The 21,623-nt window shown below is 34.0% G+C and overlaps 1 protein-coding gene and 1 pseudogene across 1 annotated transcript in view; both read left to right on the top strand.

The window, feature by feature from the left end:
* The window catches only part of CWC27 (CWC27 spliceosome associated cyclophilin), a 170,471-nt gene that overhangs the window by 126,133 nt on the left and 22,715 nt on the right, over nt 1-21,623 (top strand). Inside the window, exons 12-13 of the mRNA XM_036226192.1 lie at nt 15,536-15,645; nt 19,506-19,609. Of these exons, the coding sequence (XP_036082085.1) occupies nt 15,536-15,645; nt 19,506-19,609 (214 nt within the window). The remainder of the gene's footprint in view (nt 1-15,535; nt 15,646-19,505; nt 19,610-21,623) is intronic.
* On the top strand, nt 7,953-8,071 carry LOC118607427 (annotated as a pseudogene).

Below are 21,623 nucleotides of genomic sequence, written 5' to 3'. Positions count from 1 at the left end.
TTGCTTATATCAGCAACCTGTGACAGTCCATTCCAACTATGTTTTCATATTCATCTGACTGCTGCTTCCTAAAAAGGAAGCATTCCCTGCAGCCAACAACTGTTCCACCTTGTTCCTCATCAGTAGGGCTGGCACTGGTTCAAGTTCTGTCAACACTGGTCCATCAGATAAGGCTGTTGGTAACATAAAGGATGAGAGAGGACAGTACGCACACACATGATTTAATCTCCAGTGAGCAGGCTAACAGCATTCTTACTGCTCCCATGTTAGCCTTTATGCCTGTGCCCTTGCTTGAAGTCGACTCTAATTTAGCTATACCTTAGCACTTAGAGTGACACTTGCCCATGCGTGTATCAGCATCTGTCTGATAATAGTTGAGTCTTTGAATAAGAACTCATGTTTTCTGTTTTTCACTGACAAATGGTCAATAATTAAGCATCTGTACAAGATCTTTATATAAACATCATTTTTAATACGCGAAAAGCCTGATCAGAATATAAGCAGTCTGCAATCTGTTACTACCTGTACTGTTTCACTAGTTATTAACAGAACTGAATAAGCTTCACTTTTAGAAAATGTTATGCAGCATGGAAATGGTATACAGTTCATGTAGCATAATGATGATCTTCTAGAAGAAAGCAAGAAAAGAAGTGTCAGACAGAAATATTCCCTAAGGGCTTCCCCTCTTTATGAAAGAAATCAGGTATTACATGTAAAGTTTTTTTGGATTCAGAAGGGACTTTAGAGAGAGCCTTATAAAACTTATCACTGTGTCTCAAGTGCTAACCCTCTTCTGAACATTACTAGACAACTCTACTGGATCACAACCTATGTTATGGTGATCAGTTAAGTTATCAAATCAGAAAAGATTTAGTCAGAATCTCCAATCTCTGAATTCACTGCTTTCAGTGCGATCCTTGCCACTTCTGCTAAGCGTACAGAGAGTTTCTAGGCAGTTGCACCATCTGTATTACTTACTGCTCTGGCCACTTGTGAGTCTCAGTCTTTTTATCATGTTAGGTTAAGGCTTACACTAGAGGCAGGCCTAGTGCATAGGTTAGAAGTTAAAGTAGGGTTTTTCATATTATAGGCAATAATTCACTGGTGGATCATGAAATCAATATTGTATGTTAATCAGTATTTTTGTTTAATGGAATGGCAGACCAAAAAAACCAGTGCATCACATGTAGTAAGGATAAATAGTGTTTTATGAAATTTTGAAATTTTTTCACTACATTTGATGGAACAATATGAAATTGCTATTTTGTTGATAAAACAATAGAATGTCAGTAATTTTATATGGTTCAACATTATATATATGGTTTTATATGTTTGCTATATACCAAATATGTGTATGTAGAGTCCAGATGAAAATGTATATTTCCTATATTAGGTCATGGTTCAAAGGATTCAGAAACCACTAGGTTAGAATAAATGTTTAATAACACTGTGCTAAGCTCAGGAAAACTCCACCTTTGCTGGATAGAACAAGAATAATTCATGGAGACATTTTATAATTAATAGTCAAGCAGTATTAATAATCAATAGTCATAATTAAACACTATTCTTGATTAATAGACATTTTAAGTGCTTAATTTAGTGTACAGATGAACAATAAAGCTTCCTGAAATTCTGAGCAGTGAGTGAGAACTACTCTAGTCACGAAAAGCTTCCTCACTGAGGAGGTGAAGTGAAGCAATGGGTCCAACTGCAGGAGTGGACACATTCCTGTAACATGGTCATTTCCCTAACATGAGTTGGATAGTTCAGTGGTTTATAGAACCATAATCCCACAGAAGAAATAACCTACATGGGGGAGAAATTGTGACTAGTATATGCTTTTGATGAAATAGGATCAGAAAACAGTTTCATTTTGAAAACCGCTAGCTTTAACATGGTCAAAGACCTAATATTTGGGAAGACTTTTAAAATCTTACTTTAGAGTTTCTGGTACCTTATAAGACAATTTTAATTTTACTTAGTTGGTATTTTCTTTTGGGGGGGGCAGGGTATATTTGATTTTTAAGAACTTTGGGAAATATGAAAATTATCATCTCAAGGAAATTTATTATTTTACTTAGGAAATAAAAAAAATTTCTTAAGATTTCTTCAAATGAATGTGAAATCAAAGACCTCAGGCGTATTTTGGAAACTTTCATTGTCTAGATACCTAGAGGTATTTTTAGAGAAAAACATCATTTATCATGTGACAGTGTGGGATCAATGTTTGTTTTTCTGAATGAATGGAATTAGGTTAAGATATTAAAGTACTACAGTATCCTCAAAGTACTATGGTACCTTTGTCCATTTCTCTTGTAAACTCCACCTCTTTCCTACAGGTTTGTTTCTAGTTTGTGCCTTATGTCCTCCAGTGACCATTTCAGCCACAATTTTTTTCTTTTGGGTTATTTTAACAACCTGCTAACAGGCTGCCAACAGATCTCTTTGCCAGTCTTAGGTCCTGCCAATACATTCTGTGTGTGTGGCTTTTCTTAAACACAAATCTGATCATGTGTCAATCCCCTTCAGAAAGTCCTTTAATGGTGTCTCATTTCCTTCAGGATAAAATCCTTTGCATGCCATACAAGGCCCTACCAGACCTACGCTTTGCCTGCCATACTTGTCTCATCTCTCATGATGAATTCTCTGCTTCATTCACAAAAGCTAAATTTTTCTACATACCAGCTCATTTCTAATCTCAGCCTTTGCTGTCACAGCTCCCTCTTCCTAGAATGCCTTCTACATGTAATGAGTTATTCCCTTCATCTTCAAGTCATTTTTAGGGTCATTTCTCTAACATGCCTTTCTTGATCACTGCTTCATCACTGGACCAAGAGTCCTCAAACTTTTCTGCACATTAGAATCATGAGATTCCAAAACTCAGGAAGTAAGATCCAGGTGTTAGTACTTTTTGAAGCTCCCCAGGTCTCTGGTCAAGATGGTTTCAACATTCATCCCTATCTTCCTTTAGTTACTTTACTATTGTGCTTTTACTTGTAATTGCTTAAGCTACCTGACAATTATTTTAATCCATAATGTGGGATGAAGATATAAGATTTATAGTTCAGCAGATAAAAGAGACAAACTACCAGATATTAATACAGCATGGTATATATCCTCATGTAGGTTTGAGGGAACAAAAGAAAGGCAGTTAATCTAGATGGCAACATATCTTTCTAGATATACTAACCAAAGTAGAATCATCAGTTATTGAAATAGGTAGTCTCCAAAAATGTTTACACCTGTAGAATAAAGTTTTTGTTTTTTCATTTTTTCTTAACGGTTTTATTGAGATTTAGTTCATATACCTATAATTCACCCACTTAAAGTATGTAGTTCATTGTGTTTTGGTATATTCATAGATATCTTCAACCATCACCACAGTCGATTTTCACCATCAGCTTAGAAAGAAACTGTACCCTTTACTATCTCCTGATATAGCCTCAGCCTCCCCACCCCATCCCTAGACAACCACTCATCTACTTTCTATCTCTTTCTATCTCAGATTTCTCTGTTCTGGGTATTTCATATGAATGAACTCATTTAATATGTGGCCTTTTGTGACTGGCTTCTTTCACTTAACATGTTTTAGGTTCTTCCTCTATGTTGTAGGATATATCAAGTACTTTGTTCCTCTTTATGGTTAATAATATTTCATTTTATGGCTAGACCATATTTTGTTTATCTGTCAGTTGGTGGACATTTGGTATAAAAGGAATTGTGAATACTTCCAGTATATATATATATATATATATATAGTTTTTAAAATGTGTTTATAACTCATACATAGGTACTACCGAACAAATGTATTGTATACTACAATACATAACATACATACACCAAAAAAAAAAAAAAAAAAAAACAGTTTCAAAGATACATAGAATTCTAACATTTTCTTTTTATTTCTCAGTGGGTCATTTTGTACACTAGATACCTCTCACTTTCATAGATTTTTGAGGCTACTGGTTCAGGTGAGTAAATACTTGAATGAAGGTATTCCCAGACAGAAAATACGATGTGTGCAAAACACATGGGAATGAGAAAGCATATTACCTTTTCGTATCTTTAAGTTGTGTGTCTGGAACACAGAGTGGAAAGGGTATGGAATTTTTCATGTACTCATGTTTATCCTCTCCCTCAGTGTATAGTTTTGTTCTTACTATTTGGCAGGCTATTTTGGACACTATATCACTATACTTTCTCTCTAGAAGCGACCTCATTGTTTGGACTTCTTTCAGATAATCCCAAAAATTAGCAGCATTAAGTTTCTTTTTTACAACTCTTTTCTGGTTTATTTCCAGTGACTTTAGGAGACTGACTGAGTCTGCTATAGAAAAACAACATCAAAAATAAGTCCTTTGTACTTTTCCTTCTACAAAACCTGTGGAGAAGTCCCTTGCACTTGATTCCATATTGTGCTGAGTTGCCTTATGAGGTATATGGAGAAGAATAATTGTGTTTATTCTTACTGATTTGGTTGTAGTTAAAGAGACAGTGGTTATAATATTTACTCTACCACAGCCAAAGACTTTGCTAGTCTGTTGTATCTTGTGAAGATGCTGGGCAGACTCTTGGGATAGAATCCAATCCGTTTCTCAGAAATATTTCTCAATATTGGCTTTTTAAATTTTTCTATTATTCACACTCTTGTTATTCTGGATATTTCTAACAGTGCATTACACTAATTAATTTATTACATTACATACCTTTAAGGCAATAGTGACTAATACTGAGTTTACCATCTAAAAAAATAGAGACAAAGCATTTATAGGGTTGACTTAAGCCTTTACTCCACAAGTGATGGAGCTGGGAAAAGAATGTGAAGTTGCTAATTTGAAATATTGAACCCAGTCCATTCAATGTGTTGACTTTGTTTTGTGACTAAGCCAAAAATTTTTCAAAAATTAATCAGTGAGAATGTGTCTGTAATTATGTTCTAATCCAAAATAAGAGGGTGAGAAATTTTCCACTTCACCAAGAAAAAAGTGTAAGATTGCTTTAGTAACAATTTCAGCTTATGAAATTAATCAGACTAAAACAATTCTTCATTAAAGAATTAATTAATACCATTTCAAAACTGAGGCACTTTAAAAATAATTATCCTTTTTTCTTTTCCCCAGCAAATGTGTTTTTGTAATATAGAGTTTAAGGGCTTTAACTTTAGTTGATAAATCACTTTGATGAGTATTATATACCTATTGTTTCCTAATCATGTTTGGCTATCTACTACATAAGAAACATTCAGAGACATTAAGCCTAAGACTTGGGACAAGGAACTCCAATTATTCAGCCTACTCTGCTTTATCCCTACCATCTCCCTACTCTCTTTCAATTACTTTCTCTAGGAGTCCATTTTCCTCTGAAAAATCACTTTCCTTTAATAAAAAAAAAATTTAATTCATTTATATGATAATGCCTGAAAACTTATAGATACTATTCTAGGCTCTGGATGAAAAATGGCAAATAAAGCAGAAAGGTCCCTGCCCTCAAGGAACACACATCCTTGGGTACAGCTTTGGAGTTCCACTCAGTCAAAGCTCACTCACATTCACTCATCACATATTTTTTCCAGTTGTTAGTTTCTTCAAAAAGGATAGGTTTCCAAATGTAATACCCTGGTCTTTTTAGCAGCACCTGCTTTCTTATTATATTTTGGAGAGTTATTTTGCATATGGCACTTAGAACACTGACTGGCACGTTGAAAGCACTATTTGTACAAGTGTTGGCTATAGGTGGAAGAAAGGAGTAGCAAAGCATTTTCCATCCTATCAGTATGTCAGCAGATGCTGCTTATTCTTAAGCAAATTCAGAATTATAGGCAAGCCTCATGATAAGATTGCTGCTACATTTGAACATCCAGATTTATAGAAATATAAATTAAGCATCGATAATTCACTTCACAGCAGCATTCCAATTATGTTTTATTGGTGCCTTGAAATTTTGATTTAATATATAGAAATATTTTTCATTCAAACAAGTATGTTAATAAAATGAAAAATATATCTATTCCTTCAAATGAGATTTAATCATTTAAAGGGAATCATAACTAATAAAGTAGCTTATAGGCATAAAATATGGTGCCCTGTATTCACTGCCAGATAATAATACTTCATATTTATATAACACGAACAGTTTACAAAGTCCTGTCACATGCCTCATTACATTTGGTTCTATAACAGTCCTGAGAAGCAGATTAAACAAGTGTTATGGTTTCCATTTTGCAAATGAAGAAACCAAAGCATTAAAGATATTTAGTACTCATGCTAACTTAAATAGTAGATTTGAAGAATCAGATCTGTCCAATATTCTTTCCACTATAAAACTGCAAACCATTGTTTCCTTAAAAAATAAAATAAGCCACAAGCAATATGACCTGTTAGTTGGAAGCCAGAATCAGCACACTGAAGGCTGACCTACAGTTCACAGCAATACCACCAAGACTGAGCAAGGTGACCCCCGCCCAACTCACTCTCTATCCTCAGCTTATAGAAAACATGTTTGGACACAGGTCACCTTCAGATGAAGCATGGTTTGGTGACCTTTTTCCTTTCCTCACATCATCTCAAAATTTAGCATACTGGAGATATTGGTAGAGATGGAGACTGGGAAAGGGGGGTGGAGTCTGAACCAGAATTCGTGTACCTGTAATAGAGAACATGGTCTAGGCAAGTAACAAAATTCTGAGACAGTGATTAGCCAGAAACTGAGTGTGATGCTTTCAAATAATTGCATATATTTTCACATTTCAATTAGAATTTTGATAGATGTGGAAAAATAATTTTACCCAGGACATTTTTCAAAGTTTATTCTTAAAATAGTCATTGAAAATCTCAACGAGATTTTCGGAGTCAGACCTCCTCACTATCTTTCTCTCTTCTCTTACTCACCTGTGTTCTCTTGTTCATTGAACTACTGAGGAATGCATTGTTTTCATTAATTGAGAGAAGTATGAGCATCCCGAAACTTGAAACTTTACCCCCATTTTATCAGCTAACTCAAACTAGTACCATAAGAAAATACCCTTTAAAAAATTTTTAGAAACAAGTTAAAACAACATAACAATTTAGGGTGGTTCAACACACTTCATTTAGTTTTATAAAAGGCTCACAAATACTTGTGGATGATTTTCTTGTGGCTCAGACCCAAAAGATATAAATTTTGGCTGCTTGTTGTTTATCAAAATAAAGTTCAAATTCCTTGATCTAGCATTTAGGGACTTTCATGATCAGATTTTTATCTTATTTTCTGTATCCCCCTTCTTATGCACCAATTCTTCATTTTCAGAAAGCTTTTTTTTTTCTCTTCTTCATGTGCATCCTACAGTATGTTACCTTCATGCTTTGGTTATGAATGTCTCTCCTACCTGCTATGGCTATATGGTCTTTCTCCTTCAAGGTCCAGTTATAGTGCCACTTCCTCTACCCAACTTTCCCTCTCCCTCCTCTACACGAATGTCATAGTACTTTATGAGAATCTCTCTTACATCGCCTGTAACACCACACAATAAAGAGTATATCTTATTCCTTTACCAGCCTCTAAGCTTCCTGACATGGAAACTATCTTTGTTCTCCTCACTCTCATGCATAATAGTGCCCCTCTGCCCCCTGACTGTTTGCAGTATAATAGAATAGAAAAACGATGGGCTTTGAAGTCTGATAACTTGGTTTCAAATCTTTGCTCTATAATTTATTAGCCATATTAACCTTGGACAAGGTACTTAGCCTATCTGAACCTCTGTTCCCTCGTGCATAATATAGAAATGATAATACCCTTTCTGTTGTTTCAGAATTAAGTGAGAATGTCAGCACAGAGTTCTTAGTATTATATCTCAGATGTACTAGGTCCTGAAAAATGGTAATGGTCTTGGTAGTGGTGGTTGTATTTGTTTTTCAGAAGCTACTTTATTGCTTTGGTTTCCTGAGCCATGTAGGGGATATAAAGAATACTCTGCCATCTATGGTCATGTTTCCCTGAACAAGCCTGATCCCGTCTGATCTTGGAAGCTAAGCAGGGTCGAGCCTGGTTAGTACTTGGATGAGAGACCACCTAGGAAGACTAGGTGCTGTAGGCATAAAAAATAAAAAATAAGGGATTGTAACCTGACAAGGTCCTTGCAATCTGTGAGGTCAATCAAGGGTTGCCTCGCCTAAAAAGTAAAATAAAATAAAGAATACTCTGCCATACCACACATACAAGTACTTAAGGACCATTTTGAACCAATTTGTAAACTCTTATAATTACTTGGAGAAAAGTATCTCATGAGTTTACTGCAAAGTAATAGAACCCACCTTATTAACATTATTAGAAATGTAGATATTCTGCAGTGTTTAATTTGCTAGGGTAATCATAGCCATAGGCAACTTTAGGTAGCAATTTTTTTCTTTAGTATTCCCCCTTATTGGTTTTATGAAATCTTTTTATCCTAAAGAATTTTGTTTTTCTTATTGCTGCAACACAGAGTATATAATTTGTAATTGCCATGTCCAGAATGACAGGGCAACATAGGGATATCATCAAAGTGACCATCAAACGACAAGAATTGTGAGTCACACCATCTGGAGAATTACAAATTGTCTTCCATTGAATGACCCAGGAGCAACATCAGTCAACCTTTGTGCCAGTCCCGAGGTCCATGTATGGGAGAATGAGGTAAACTTGAACAGGACCAACACAATGCAGCTGGCGGGTGGAAAGCTGGAGCCCCAAAAGAAAAGCCATTCGTGTCCCTCAGTAATTCTCAGTAATCATTTACATATTGTAATTGTTTTTATGATTACTATTAAGACAAATGGAGAAATATCTGATAAAAATCTTTTCAGATAGACTCTATTTAACTTATTAGTAAAAGATACACCCAGTTTAAAACCAATTTAACGTTTAATGTTCAGGATCTATATTTATAGTTCACTTCATCTCTCAGTTTATTGGACAAGTTCACATAATTAAATTCACTTAAATTTATTTTTTGTATAATACTTTGTGGTAATTATGTGCTATTATGACTGTAAGATATTACCAACATGGCTATTTGAATTATAAACTCAACAAACCAATATACTCTAGAAAAGAGATAAAATTTTGTATTTGGATAGGAATAGAGCTTTAAAGACAAGTTTTTAAAAGTGTCTAATATCTTAAGGGAAAAGAACAAAAGTAAAAATTAAGAAAAGACCTAATTAGAGAGTTAAATCTGTATTGGGGATTCATGCCATTTTATAAATGGTCACACTGTACTATAAGTGTAGGTAATTTCAAAGTGATTATTAGATCGTAATGAAATATACCTGCAGTGATTATTCATTGCATACAGAAAGTACGCAACTAGTATATAGAGAGAAGAAACAATATTGGGTTGTTGGAAAATCTGATTTCCAATATTTCTAGCCTTGCACAATCACTTAACTTCTTTAACCTCAGTTTTTTCATCTGTAAAATGTGTTGGTCATTGCTGCCTAAGAACTTCTTAGAACTAATATTTTGTGTTGTGATTCTGGACATATTTCTTTTCAACTGAATTTTAAAAATAAGATTAAGCAGTAGAATATACATATATAAAATATATAGTACCCCCATATATGAACACTCATATAGTCGCAAGCTACCTCTTCTACAAGTATCTAATAGAAAATACAACTAAAAATCAGTGAGTATATTTATAATTTGTATTCTAAAATGGAATACAGTTCAAAAATCTGGATAAATGTAATTTTTCAAATCAGCTAGTAGAAAAAGACAGAAGAAAATATTGTGTTTAAGAATTATTTTAAGACCCAAAATAACATGAAGCAATGAAGCTAGGATAAACAACAGAGAAAGAAAAATAAAAACTCCGTGTGACTATAGACTGAATTCTGTTTCATCAATGTCAATGTTGAAGCATATTCCAATATTCAGTGTTCAGTGTTCAAGAACACTTCAGGTCTTCCCTCATTTAACCACTTTTAACTGGTTTTCATGACTTTAGAGGCTTATTTTGACCACCAGATGGAGCCAATATTGTTCAGTTTGTACAATTAAAAAAAAAATACTAAAAATAAAAATTGATTAAATTAAATAAATTGTAGATTTCCTATTTTCATTTATGGTACAGAAAGAAATTAAACCTTTAGCTCAGTCTTTGCCTAAACTTTTGTGTAGTCTTTGTAAATGTACATATAGATAATGCCATTAAATAATTTCTTTATTGTGGCTCTTTAACTGGATAGAAAGACCAGTTTTCTTCTTATTCACATTTTAAAGGTATCATCTAAGCAATTTTCAATTATCTTTAAAACAAAATTAGAACAAATTCAACCTCTAGTCAGTCAATAAATATTTTGGATTATAATTACAAAAAAAAATTATAATAAAGAATATATTACATGTAGGCCATCATTTTAATGTCACAGACTATCTTCATTGTTATCATTTCTATAAAAGATTCTCTTAATAAAACAAAACAAAAACAGGCATGCTAACTGGGGGGAAAGATATGTGGTTTATTTATACCCAGTAGCTCCTCAAGAAGATGGTAAAGCCTCAATGAGTAGCTGCCACTCTCACAGGCATTCTACCCAGAAAGCTCATCGTGCGGGAGCATTAATCAGGGATAACTGCCTTAAAGTCAACTTCTCCTCCTCTTCTTACCTATTTAATAAATGTCAGAAATTATTTAATTCCTTACCCATTAACTTAATTAGGAAACTATATATTGAGAAAGGTATTTGTATGCTAGGGGCCTCTAAACCCCTAAAAGCCCCTCAAGGAGTTACTTCATCTCATAAGAGCAATACGACACTGGGGACACTATTGTAACCTAAGACCTAAAAATGATCATTCTGTTCATTCGTCCATTCAGCTACTATTTATTGAGTATATATATAGCATATACTCAATATATGCTTCAACATTGACATTGATACACAGGGCCACAAACAGGGCATAGTTTCTGCCATGTGAGTTTATAGCCTAGTGGGCAGTACAGACAAGAAAGCAGTTATGGTATAGTGTGGTTAGGAGCTACAAAGTGTTTAAAAGTTCACATGAGGGGAAAATATGATTAAGGTGAACCAAGAAAAAGCCATAAAAGATTCTTCCTAGGTGGAAATTACTTATGTAAACCCACTCTTTGGCAAACTGCACTTCTCATTTGTTATGGTCTGGGAGGAATTTAGAACCTTTAGTAAGATTTTGTTTCATCGGGACATATCCACTTGATGACCTGATGCCTTTTTCTGTCAAATTCAAATATTTTCTTCTAAATTTTCTTGTGTCTTGGACATACAAAAGGAAAAAAACCACGCTGGCTAAGAGATTGTACTTTAAAACAAGATTGCATGGGTTTATATTTCTAAGTTTATAATCCCTGAGATAAATTATTTAACCTCTATTGTCTTGGTTTCCTTATTGGGCTAATGATATGCCTTCCTCGTAGGGTTGTTGGTTATGAGGATTAAACAAGTAATTCAGGTACTAGTATCTGACACATAGTGAGTACTTGAAATGTTAACTATCATGTTAGCTATTTTCAAGTCTGGTACTTTTCTTAGAATCAATTTAAGATTTGTTATAAATAAAATTTTATAAAAACATACTTTGTAGCTTCTAGAAAGTATGATGAGATATGAGATATCAGTAGACTGATAATTTTCTATATCCATTAAAGTCTACCCCTTTTGTTTTCAAATACTGTTTACTGTTATCAGTAACACATCACCTTTATTTATATAAAAGTTTTCATCTATTATGGGAATTTTTCAAAAACTTCCTTGAAGTAGTGGATCCAGATTTTAAAAAATCACTATAAGCAGCCTTACTAACAGTTTCTGACACATAATAATCACCCAAACTTAAAAAAAAAAAAAATGAATGTGTAGCAGCTTGGCTCTGTTAGGACCTGAACTCTAGTCTTGAAACAGTAGAGGGTATAACTCCTTTTATCTGTAAAATGAGATTTGTAGATGGATACCAGTGGTTCATTAGCTAAGTAACAAATAAGTGAATAGTCATTACCCCTTTATTCTCAGAACAAAAAAGTTTCATAATGAAGAGGATCAAGTGGAACAAGGATTGAGTTTCTGACTAGCTCTTAAGTGAAGGGCTGGAGGCATTCTTCATGACATACAGGGACAAAATCGCAGTACTTAACCTTCAGTCTTACTACAGATTGTCACTTAAACTACAAGTCAGAACACAGGTTTTAGACCAGGCTCTGCTTCTAATCCACCTGGGACACTAGTTAAGTAACCTCACTTACCTGGACCTTGGTTGCCTCACCTATAAACTGAGAAGTTAGATTAGAAGATCCTCAAGGTAACTCTCACTTTGGTGCTATAGTAAACTGATGCTCTAGTAGTAAACTGATGGTTCGTAGTGATGTTAGATATTCTTTTTGTCAAGACCTTTCAAACATATAACCTAATTTTATCTCGAAAAAGCTAAGATATGTTAAAATTTTTATTCTAACACTAAAATGTAGGGAGCTTTAAGCCCTCTAGGAGGCTGGTATTCTACCCCAAAATCAGCACTTTGACATTTGTATATCAATGGCTAATTTCTTAACGATTTTCACATTTATTATGTTCATTTCACTCTTTAGATTACTTCCTATAATAAAAAGCCTGTATCATATATGTTTTAGATACCTTTCATAGCATTTTTGAGACTGCCAGGTATACAGGGGACACTTAGTAAATTTTATATTCTGGATTGAAGTTTTAATTGAAGAAAGTAGGGCACAATATGAGCCTTAAGTATCAGATAGACCTGGGCTCATTCGCAGCTTTACTACACTCTAATTGTGGTCCAATCTTGTTTCCTCATTTATAAGATAAGAGATACTTTCTTCATGGATAATCAAAGCACTTTAGCATGGTTCTTCGTAAATATTCTTTTTCCCCCCATTCTTCATTTCTGTTTACTAGTATGTGTTTTATAGGAATTTCAGTTAATGACAAATAGTTATTATTTATGAATTATCATCTAATGTAATTGAGATTTATACGAAGAGTAAAAATAGAGCACTCTGTACTTAGAGAACATGAATTTTTTAAACTCCTTATATATTTTATTAGCTTGTTTGATGTCATTCAAATCACTGTAGCTTATTCAATTTTTGTTTATTCGAGGGGATTCAAGTGCATGAGAAATCAATGTGCTACTTCCTGTTATGGCAACATGGACTGAGTTAACAGAACTTCCTTCTCCTACAAATATATAAAAATACTGGATATAATACAATCTAGCTCAATTTAAATACTTAGCTGAGCTTCAAAGAGACAGGTGGGCAGGGGGAGAAATAGGGAGGAAGGAAGGGAGGAAGGAAGGAAGGAAGGCAGGATGGAAGGAAGGCAGGAAGGAAATAGAAAAAGGAAGGGGGCGAGAAGGGGAAGGGAAAGGGAAAGGGTAGGGAAGGAAAAATAAAATAAATTCCCAGGTACCAGAAACAAAAGAGAAGCATAACCAAAGCATTAAGTGGGCAAGCTGACACTAGTTGCCCAGAGAGATATTGGAACCAGATGTAGGCTCTAATAGCTGGAAGCTGAGGTTTTAATTTTATACTTGGACAGAGATATGGCCTTGGGTCAAGAGAGATAGAAACTAGAAAAACTGTCCACCTGGTCAGGAAGGCCACAAAGAAGCTTGTCATTTTTCAGAACTATGTATTAGGGGGAGAGGGGTAGGAAAACTCTGTCATAAAAAATCAAAATGAAAACTCTAAACTTCTACCAAGCATGGCTGTAAAGTCTTAATGTACACTACCTTTATGGTACAGGAATCCTGAGCCAAAAAATTAACTTGGAAAATAAATGGTTTAAACCAATGGAACTCTTTAATTGCCTGGTAGAAACAAATGCAAAAGTTCTCTATAGAATTTCTTATACAGTACTGTGTGCCTAGGATTCCTGTGGAGCGTGATGGAAATGAAGCTGTAGCTGAAGATAAACTCACAATTAGAAATTAGAAAACACATAGAGAAATTACCACTCTAGGAAGAAAGTCAGAAAACATAACAGGATACTAAAGAGACAACATAACAAGTATGTTTTTAATATATTTTTAAAGGGATGGAGATCATAATAAAAAACTAAGGCTATCAAAAAGCATGAGAAAATTTGAAAATAACCAAGTAGAATGTCTAGAAATAGAAATAAAAATATATAATTATTAAAATCAATGACTCAATTTGTCTCAAAAACTGATTAGATACAACTAAACAGAGAATTAGTGAACTGAAATATACAACTGAGGAAATTAGCTCAGCATACACTGTTGAGAAATAAAAACAAGAAAAATGAATATGCCATGATCATTCATAGTTGATCACACTATAAATAGAAGTACTTTATACTAACTAATATGATATACCCATTAGGAAATAGAAGAGTTGGGCAAATTTTTCACACAGTTGAGTTTGTGCAGCAGATTTCATTGCATTTGGCTATATGTACCACGTAAAAGTGTTTGAGTTATAATTGCCATTCAGTCCAGATGGAACCCTAGGAGACTTAATCCATGTATCACTGATATACGTAATAAAAGGCCAGCCAACTTCACAGCTGTTCTCAAGCTGTTTGCCTGTTCGTTTGGGCTAGAAATTAAAACAGGAAGAGGGGAAAGACATCCTTAAACCAGGCAATTAAAAATCTCAAGAGACTAAGAACTAGAGAAGGCATTGTAAAATGAATGCTTACTGTAATCAAGCTAATTGAAATGTCTATCAGCTCAGATAGTTACTGTGTGTGCGTGTGTGTGTGTGTATGTGTGTGTGTGTGTGTGTGTGTGTGTGTGTGTGTTTGTGTGTGGTGGAACGCTGACATTCTTGATAACATCTAACTCATTTTGGTTTGCCAACCAAAGATGAGAAGAGATAGGTTTTCTTTATTAAGTCACAAATTTTCATTAATATGTATACATGTAAGATTTTGTAAACTGTTAGTACAGTACTTGTTTTTTTGTTGAGGCAAAATTGTATTCTGTGAACCCAGATATTAATCTTCATATAGAATTATTGCAGGATCAAATCTCTACATTTGTTTTGTAATTTAGTGAAAAAAATTCATTTTGTCTCCTGGTAACTGTTCTGACTTGTTAGATATATTTACATTTCATGATGCCATCAAATTGAAGTTGTTTGTTATTTCTGTTGTTTTAACTGGGAACAAAAGTGGCAGGTTTAAAAAATTAACCAGTATTGAAAGATTATATCTTATAAGGCAAGAGAATAATATAAAGTGGTATTACTGAATTTTAGGAAAAATCTAAATTGTAAAAGTGAGATAGGTGATTTTATACTCAATACAAATGGGAACAGCTATAATAGTATAGTATATAATAAAGATGTCTATAAAATTGATAAATTAACATCAATCGCTTTCTAATCTAGGAAATAATTGTGGAGCTGGTGGAGTTTATTGGTTTGATTTTTCAGTTAAATAGAGGAAAGAAAACCAATCTCAGGTTCTGACCTCCTCTTTGGTGATATGAACATAGACATTAATATGAATGCACAGAATCTTTAACTGTTTATTCTAAGAATATTTTTATTATTCTTCAGAGGAAGAGGCTTCTTTAGATGGTGCTGTTGCAGAATACAGAAGAGAAAAACAAAAGTATGAAGCTTTGAGGAAGCAACAGCCGAAGAAGGGAACTTCCAGGGAAGACCAGGTAATTTTACAAGTAAAATCCATACATAATTCATTGCCTTTTAGTTGTCTTCAAGTGTTGTTAATGGACCCTAATGTGATTATACATCCAGAAAAACACTACTTTTTTTAAAATAAAAAGAAGGAATGTATTTATATAGGGTAGGGTGACAAGGCCCTTGGCCGCTTATGCAAAAGTCCAGATGATAGAGTTCTTTCCAGACAATATAGATGAAAAGCCTAAAACTTTCAAGTTTCGAATTCGTACTTCCTTATCAAGCACAGGAACCTTATAAAGTCACATATTATCAGATACTCAGGTAGAACCTTTGTCGAAGTAACCACTGTGAAACAGAGAAGTGGTGATTATAAATGAAAGGCTCTCTTCTGACCCTGCATCTCACATGCTGACTAGTCAGATCTACTTGAAATTGTACATTGCCTATAAATAAGGTATTTGGTCCACTAGTTATAATAATATAAAGTTCTGCTTATTGCAAGTAATTCCTGTATCTTTAAGTAGTAATTTAAGAAAATTGTCAGAAATAAAGAATGATGAGATAACAATTTGGGAGTCAACCATACACAACATGCAGCACTTGGAACTCAATAAAATAAATCTCAACAGCCCTTCATAATAAAAAGCTAAGGAAGCAGACCGAAATCTTTTATTTTTGGTGCTGCTGTATATATATGAAAACATGCTGTTTTAAATAAAATAGGCAAAATAAAAGTAACTTAAAAAACCTAAGCCTGGAACTCTCTATTTATGAATGACACCTAATTACTGATAGGAAAGGATTGTGTATCAAATTTTAACATGAAAATAATCATAGGGAATGTTCAACAAGATGTCAGGTATAGGAAATCATAAATACAGATAACTAATCTATACAGTATTCAAAAGACATGGAACATCAAATGAAATTAAGAAAAAGTACATTATTAACTTGTTTTCACAAAGTCCTTTGAATAGCAAGTACAGTGACTATGCTACCAAAGCTACTAAGGATCACTCTTATTTATACATTCCTCTTTTTTCCCCTCCCAGTTAGTAATTATTAAGAACCTACCATGTACTTCTCACTGTATTTGGTGGTAAACAGGTAGCTATATCCCTGCCCTTTCTGAGCTTTCAGGGAAAAGAATCAATTAAATAAGCAAGTAATACTAGTAAAAGGGGCTGAGCATTATGACAGGTTAGGTACAGAGAACTGTCAGTGTCTAACAGTAGGATCTACATGTACTGAGAATCTGGAAAGGCCACTCCGAGAAAATTTGTCAGCTGCTTTGAAGGCTGAATAGGAGATATGTGGCTAGACAAAAGGAACAGTATATGAGAAGTCTTTCATATCTGCAAAGAACTAAAAGATGTGACTGAAGATAAATGAGAGAAACGAAGCCATATCTCAGAGGTAAGCAAAAGCCAGTTCATGCAAAGTATTTTTGAGCCTTAATAATGAGTTTAAATTTTCCCTATAGGCAATGGGCAGCCATGAAAGGAAGGAAGTATTACGATTTCATTTGCAGTTTGGGAAGATCCCTCTAACCTGCCTGCAGTATGGAGAATAGACTGGGCCTAGGGCAGACCTGGAGGCACAGAGGCCAATAGAGAGACTCTTATGTGTGTAGATAAGCACAAAACAGCTTCTCCACTTTGGGAAGGCTCTCCCAGTACTAAAGAGCCATGCTTTAAGTGGTTGACCATCCATTCCTTCAGCAAAAGCCAGGAGATGAATTCCCTTATAGATACAAATCAGAAATACCTCCATGAAGATTATAGCTTCTTCATCCTATGTTGCGCCCCATTATTTTTGTGATATTTGTTTTTTCTGCCTAGTGTCTTCTCTTGCCTTTAAAATAGAGCTAGAGATAGCCCAATCTTGAATATAGGAAAAACTAAGCAAGGCCAAGAGGATATTTTTTTGTTTGTCACAACCCCCCTTCTTTGAACAAATGGCAGTAGCATATTAACTGGCTCTAAAAAACAGGCTGCCTTGCCACTTTAACTCAAGGAAAAAGATTCAGGTCTAGCATAAATTGCTGTTTTAAAATTTCATTCCACTAAAAATTCTCCTTTGTTTTCATTTTTCTTTATGCCCTCAGAAAAGACATTTCCAAGTATACAAATTGGTGGGGTTTACTTTTAAGCTAAAGAGAGAGAGAGAGAGAGACATGAAGGTACATATGGAGACATATATAATATAGATATAGGTATATAGGTATATAATGTAGATGTAGGAAATATTTTCTAATATTTCTACAATAAACTTTTTTCTTATTATAAAGCAAAAACAATAAAAGTTTGTAAGCAATAAGGTTTATTTTAATGAATAAGGTTTAAAACCAACAGATGCTTTCTTTATCTGTTAATACTATTGAAGAGCTTAGTCCTATAATTAGTACTCTAGAAATGGATAAAATAAACCCAAACATACTAGGTAGCCCTCATAATGCCTATGAGAATACTCTATAGGAATTTATAGGTTTTCCCCAAAAATCCTCTCATTTAGCATCTATGATATTATATATTTTTTTCAACTATTGTCTATGCAGGCATTAAATTTTGAAGAAACATATAATACACTATCACTTTTTAGCTAACTGCCTTTGTTTCTTGCAGTTATTTTGAGCTTCAGTTCTAGACTACCAAAACTTAATCTTCTCATGAACTGTGGTCTTAATCATATTTGCTAGATAACTTCTGGAACCTAACAATTTATTGTGACTCCTTATTATATCTGTTATTCACATATTCCATTATCACGCAAGTCAAGTTTTTCCTTATGAAATGTATTTTAGTACTGAATTCAATGTATCAATATCTTAGATACTTGATTTTTATATGTAAGTAGTACTTTATCCCACTTCATAATTAAGTACTTTCTTAAACTCTAGAATAAAAACTTTTTTCTAACTTCTGTTCTCCACTCAAATTCTGGAGTAGACTGTTAAAGTATAGACAGAAGACAATGTGATTACTAAATTATAAGCATTTGTTGTTTCTTCTTACCCACATAGGGAATGGGAGCCAAACAAGAATTAGAAGAATGGTCTCTTAAAAAAAAAAAAAAAAAACTACTTAACATAGTTATATCCCACTTATTTCAATTAACAATAGAATTTAATGCTTCATGTATAGAATTTTTAATAATAGTGTAGTAGCATATTCATTGCTTTCTACAAAATTTATGTAATTCTTTATTGCTAGACATTTAACATGTTTCCATTTTTCCACTTGTGTGACTGTTGCTGCAGTGCTCATCTTTTGCATAAGCCATTTTCTGTGTAGATTATTTTTCTACATATAGTCCCAGGATTTGAATTATAGAATCAAAGAGAATGGTCATCTTAAAGTTTCTAATACATTTTAATAGCTTTCTAAAGTTATCACTTCGGTTTAGCCAGCTTCCAATAGTTAATGCGTTCATTTATTTAGCCTTCTCAGACATTGATATTTTTACATTTTTGAAAATTTGTTCAATGAAAAATACTGTGTGTTGGTGTTTTGTTTTAGCATTTACATAAAATAATGAAGTACCTCTCTGTCTTGTGGACATTAAAAAGTTAGCTATTTATAATAAGCATGCATTTTTAAATTTAAGCATCTTCTTTATAAGCAAATTTATGTTCCCCAAATAAGAAAATAGTCATGTATCTCTGAGGTAAAATGTCAATGCAAATGCAAACAAGGTAATGTCAAGGTTTGTGAGTATCAATTACTATTGCAGCTAGAAGGCAGTTTTATTTCCCTTCAAAATTAAAAATTCAAGCGTTTTTACATCCTGGTAGGATATTTTCTTTTCTAACAAAGTAAAGTGTATTTTTCTAAAATTATATTTATCCTTACTAGAAATTTTAGCAGTCTTATTCTTATTTCAGACCCTTGCGCTCCTGAACCAGTTTAAATCTAAACTCACCCAAGCAATTGCTGAAACTCCTGAAAATAATGTTTCTGAACCAGAAGTAGAAGATGATGAAGGATGGTAAGTGCTTTGATTTCTTTATATCAACTGTGAACAAATAGGCTCAGAACAGAGACACTATTAGGTCATTTCTACTATATCATCCCTTTTTTCCCTCAGACAATACCTTCAGTCATATCATAATCATTATAGGTCTTCAGCACCCTTTATTTTACTTCAGAAAGCATTTATTGAGTGCTTGGTATATACCAAACATTGTGCTAGCCAGTGGAAAACAGACTATCCCTGCCCTAAATAACTTTCAAATAACAAAAAGCCTATAAAAAACAGCCTTAAAAGATTCTAAATCATTAATATTTTACATTTTCCCATGAACATTTTAGAACTCAATAATCCATTTCGTAATCCTACCAAGTTCCTCTTCAGATTTATTACCTACAGGATCTTAGCAATAAATGAATAGTAAACTTATTTTTATCTTGGATATTTTTCAGCTTTTTAAGACACTGATAAGAAATAAAGGAATTAATGACTCGTATGTGTCCTGTGTTTAACACTTTATCCTATACTGGCAAAAAAGAAAGAAAAAAAGAATAAGAATTGTGTTTTTCCTTATCACACTCCTCTGTCCTCCAGTTGACTTCACTTGTAGTATATTAGGCCTCCCCACACCTAACTGCCTCCATCTCCCACTGCACCCTGGCTCAGGCGCATGGCTGCAAGTAGGCCAGTTGGTTACCCCCCACACATGACTCAGCCTCTGGAGCCTCTGAACTGTCACATGTACCATTACCCCAACCCAGAATCATAGCCTCACTCCCCTCTGCCAAACAGCATCTTTCCCTTATTTCAAAATTCTGTTCAACACTCCCATCCTCCAGGAAACCAGTCAGCAAGATTTGTTGAGCACTCACAAATCTAGCTAGCGGGTGGAGGAAAGGGTGCTGGGACACACATAAAAAAACAAACAAACATAAAACACTCATTAAGAAACATTTGAGCAAGTAAGACTCTGCAACTATATAGTTATAACAACTATATAACTTTAATCAAAAGGGCTGAGGGGGTGATGATTTGAATGGAGTGAATCCTACCTACCCTAGGACCCTGAAAGTACATGTGTATTTCTCTCTATGTGGTGTCTGTATAATCTGGGTTATAATGCCAAATTTTTTGTAAAGCCCTGGGGCCTTTTTAATAAGTTTCTATTATTTATGTATATTCGTTTATACTTATTCAAAGTTGCTTAAAGACAGAAGCTGGCTCCTCCCACAGTTCTTTGCCAAAGGCAAAGGTTCAGTGAGTGTTGATTGACCCATAGAGATAAATGCAATTGCATAGAACTTTCTGTATTTTATATGACTGGACGAGTTTAGTTCTATTTTGGATTCCTTGAATGTCTCAAAATATCTTTCAAATGTTTTGGGTTCAGTCACCACACAAAAAAATGTCTTGCCAAGTCCTCTTCCCCTTATTTTTGAATCCATATGCATTTTTTAAGGAAATATGACCCATGTGTTTCTGATTCATTTACACTTAACTCATCAAGAGGGTGTTTTGTAAGAGCAGTTTGATGCTCAATAACTTTTTTTTAACCTTTTTATAAGCCATTTAAGTCCTTTTTTATTGAACAGGAAAGTGACCAACAAATTTAAACCCAGAACTTCCATTTGAAACTCATAACCCACAGGATTCAAATTTACTTTCCCCTTGGCAAGAACGTTTAACTTCCCAAGGTTCTTCCTAGCCCCTTGTATTTTCTCATTTTGAATTCTTCATTAGCTTCAGATATCAATTAGTGTTTCTAAAAGTGTCATTTTTTGTGTGATGTAATTTCACAATGCAATCATTGTTTTACCATTCTCATTAGAAAGTGAAACAAATGGGAAAACTTTACCAGATAGAGAAAAAAATCACTGGTCAGTGATGTTGTCCAGTTCTCCATCTGGGGAACAAAAATAGGTGGTAAAGAAAGGGAAACTCTGTTACAAGAACTACTACCAGGTCTTCAGGGGGCTTATTGCTGCTTTTACTTGCAGTCTCTTAAACAGAAAGTCAGAACCGTACTCTTATG

The sequence above is a fragment of the Rousettus aegyptiacus genome, unplaced genomic scaffold, assembly GCF_014176215.1.
Source record: "Rousettus aegyptiacus isolate mRouAeg1 unplaced genomic scaffold, mRouAeg1.p scaffold_m13_p_8, whole genome shotgun sequence".
In the NCBI taxonomy this organism is placed as follows: Eukaryota; Metazoa; Chordata; class Mammalia; order Chiroptera; family Pteropodidae; genus Rousettus; species Rousettus aegyptiacus.
The sequence above is the reverse complement of the archived record's forward strand: the minus strand, read 5'-3'. Positions and strand labels throughout refer to the sequence as shown.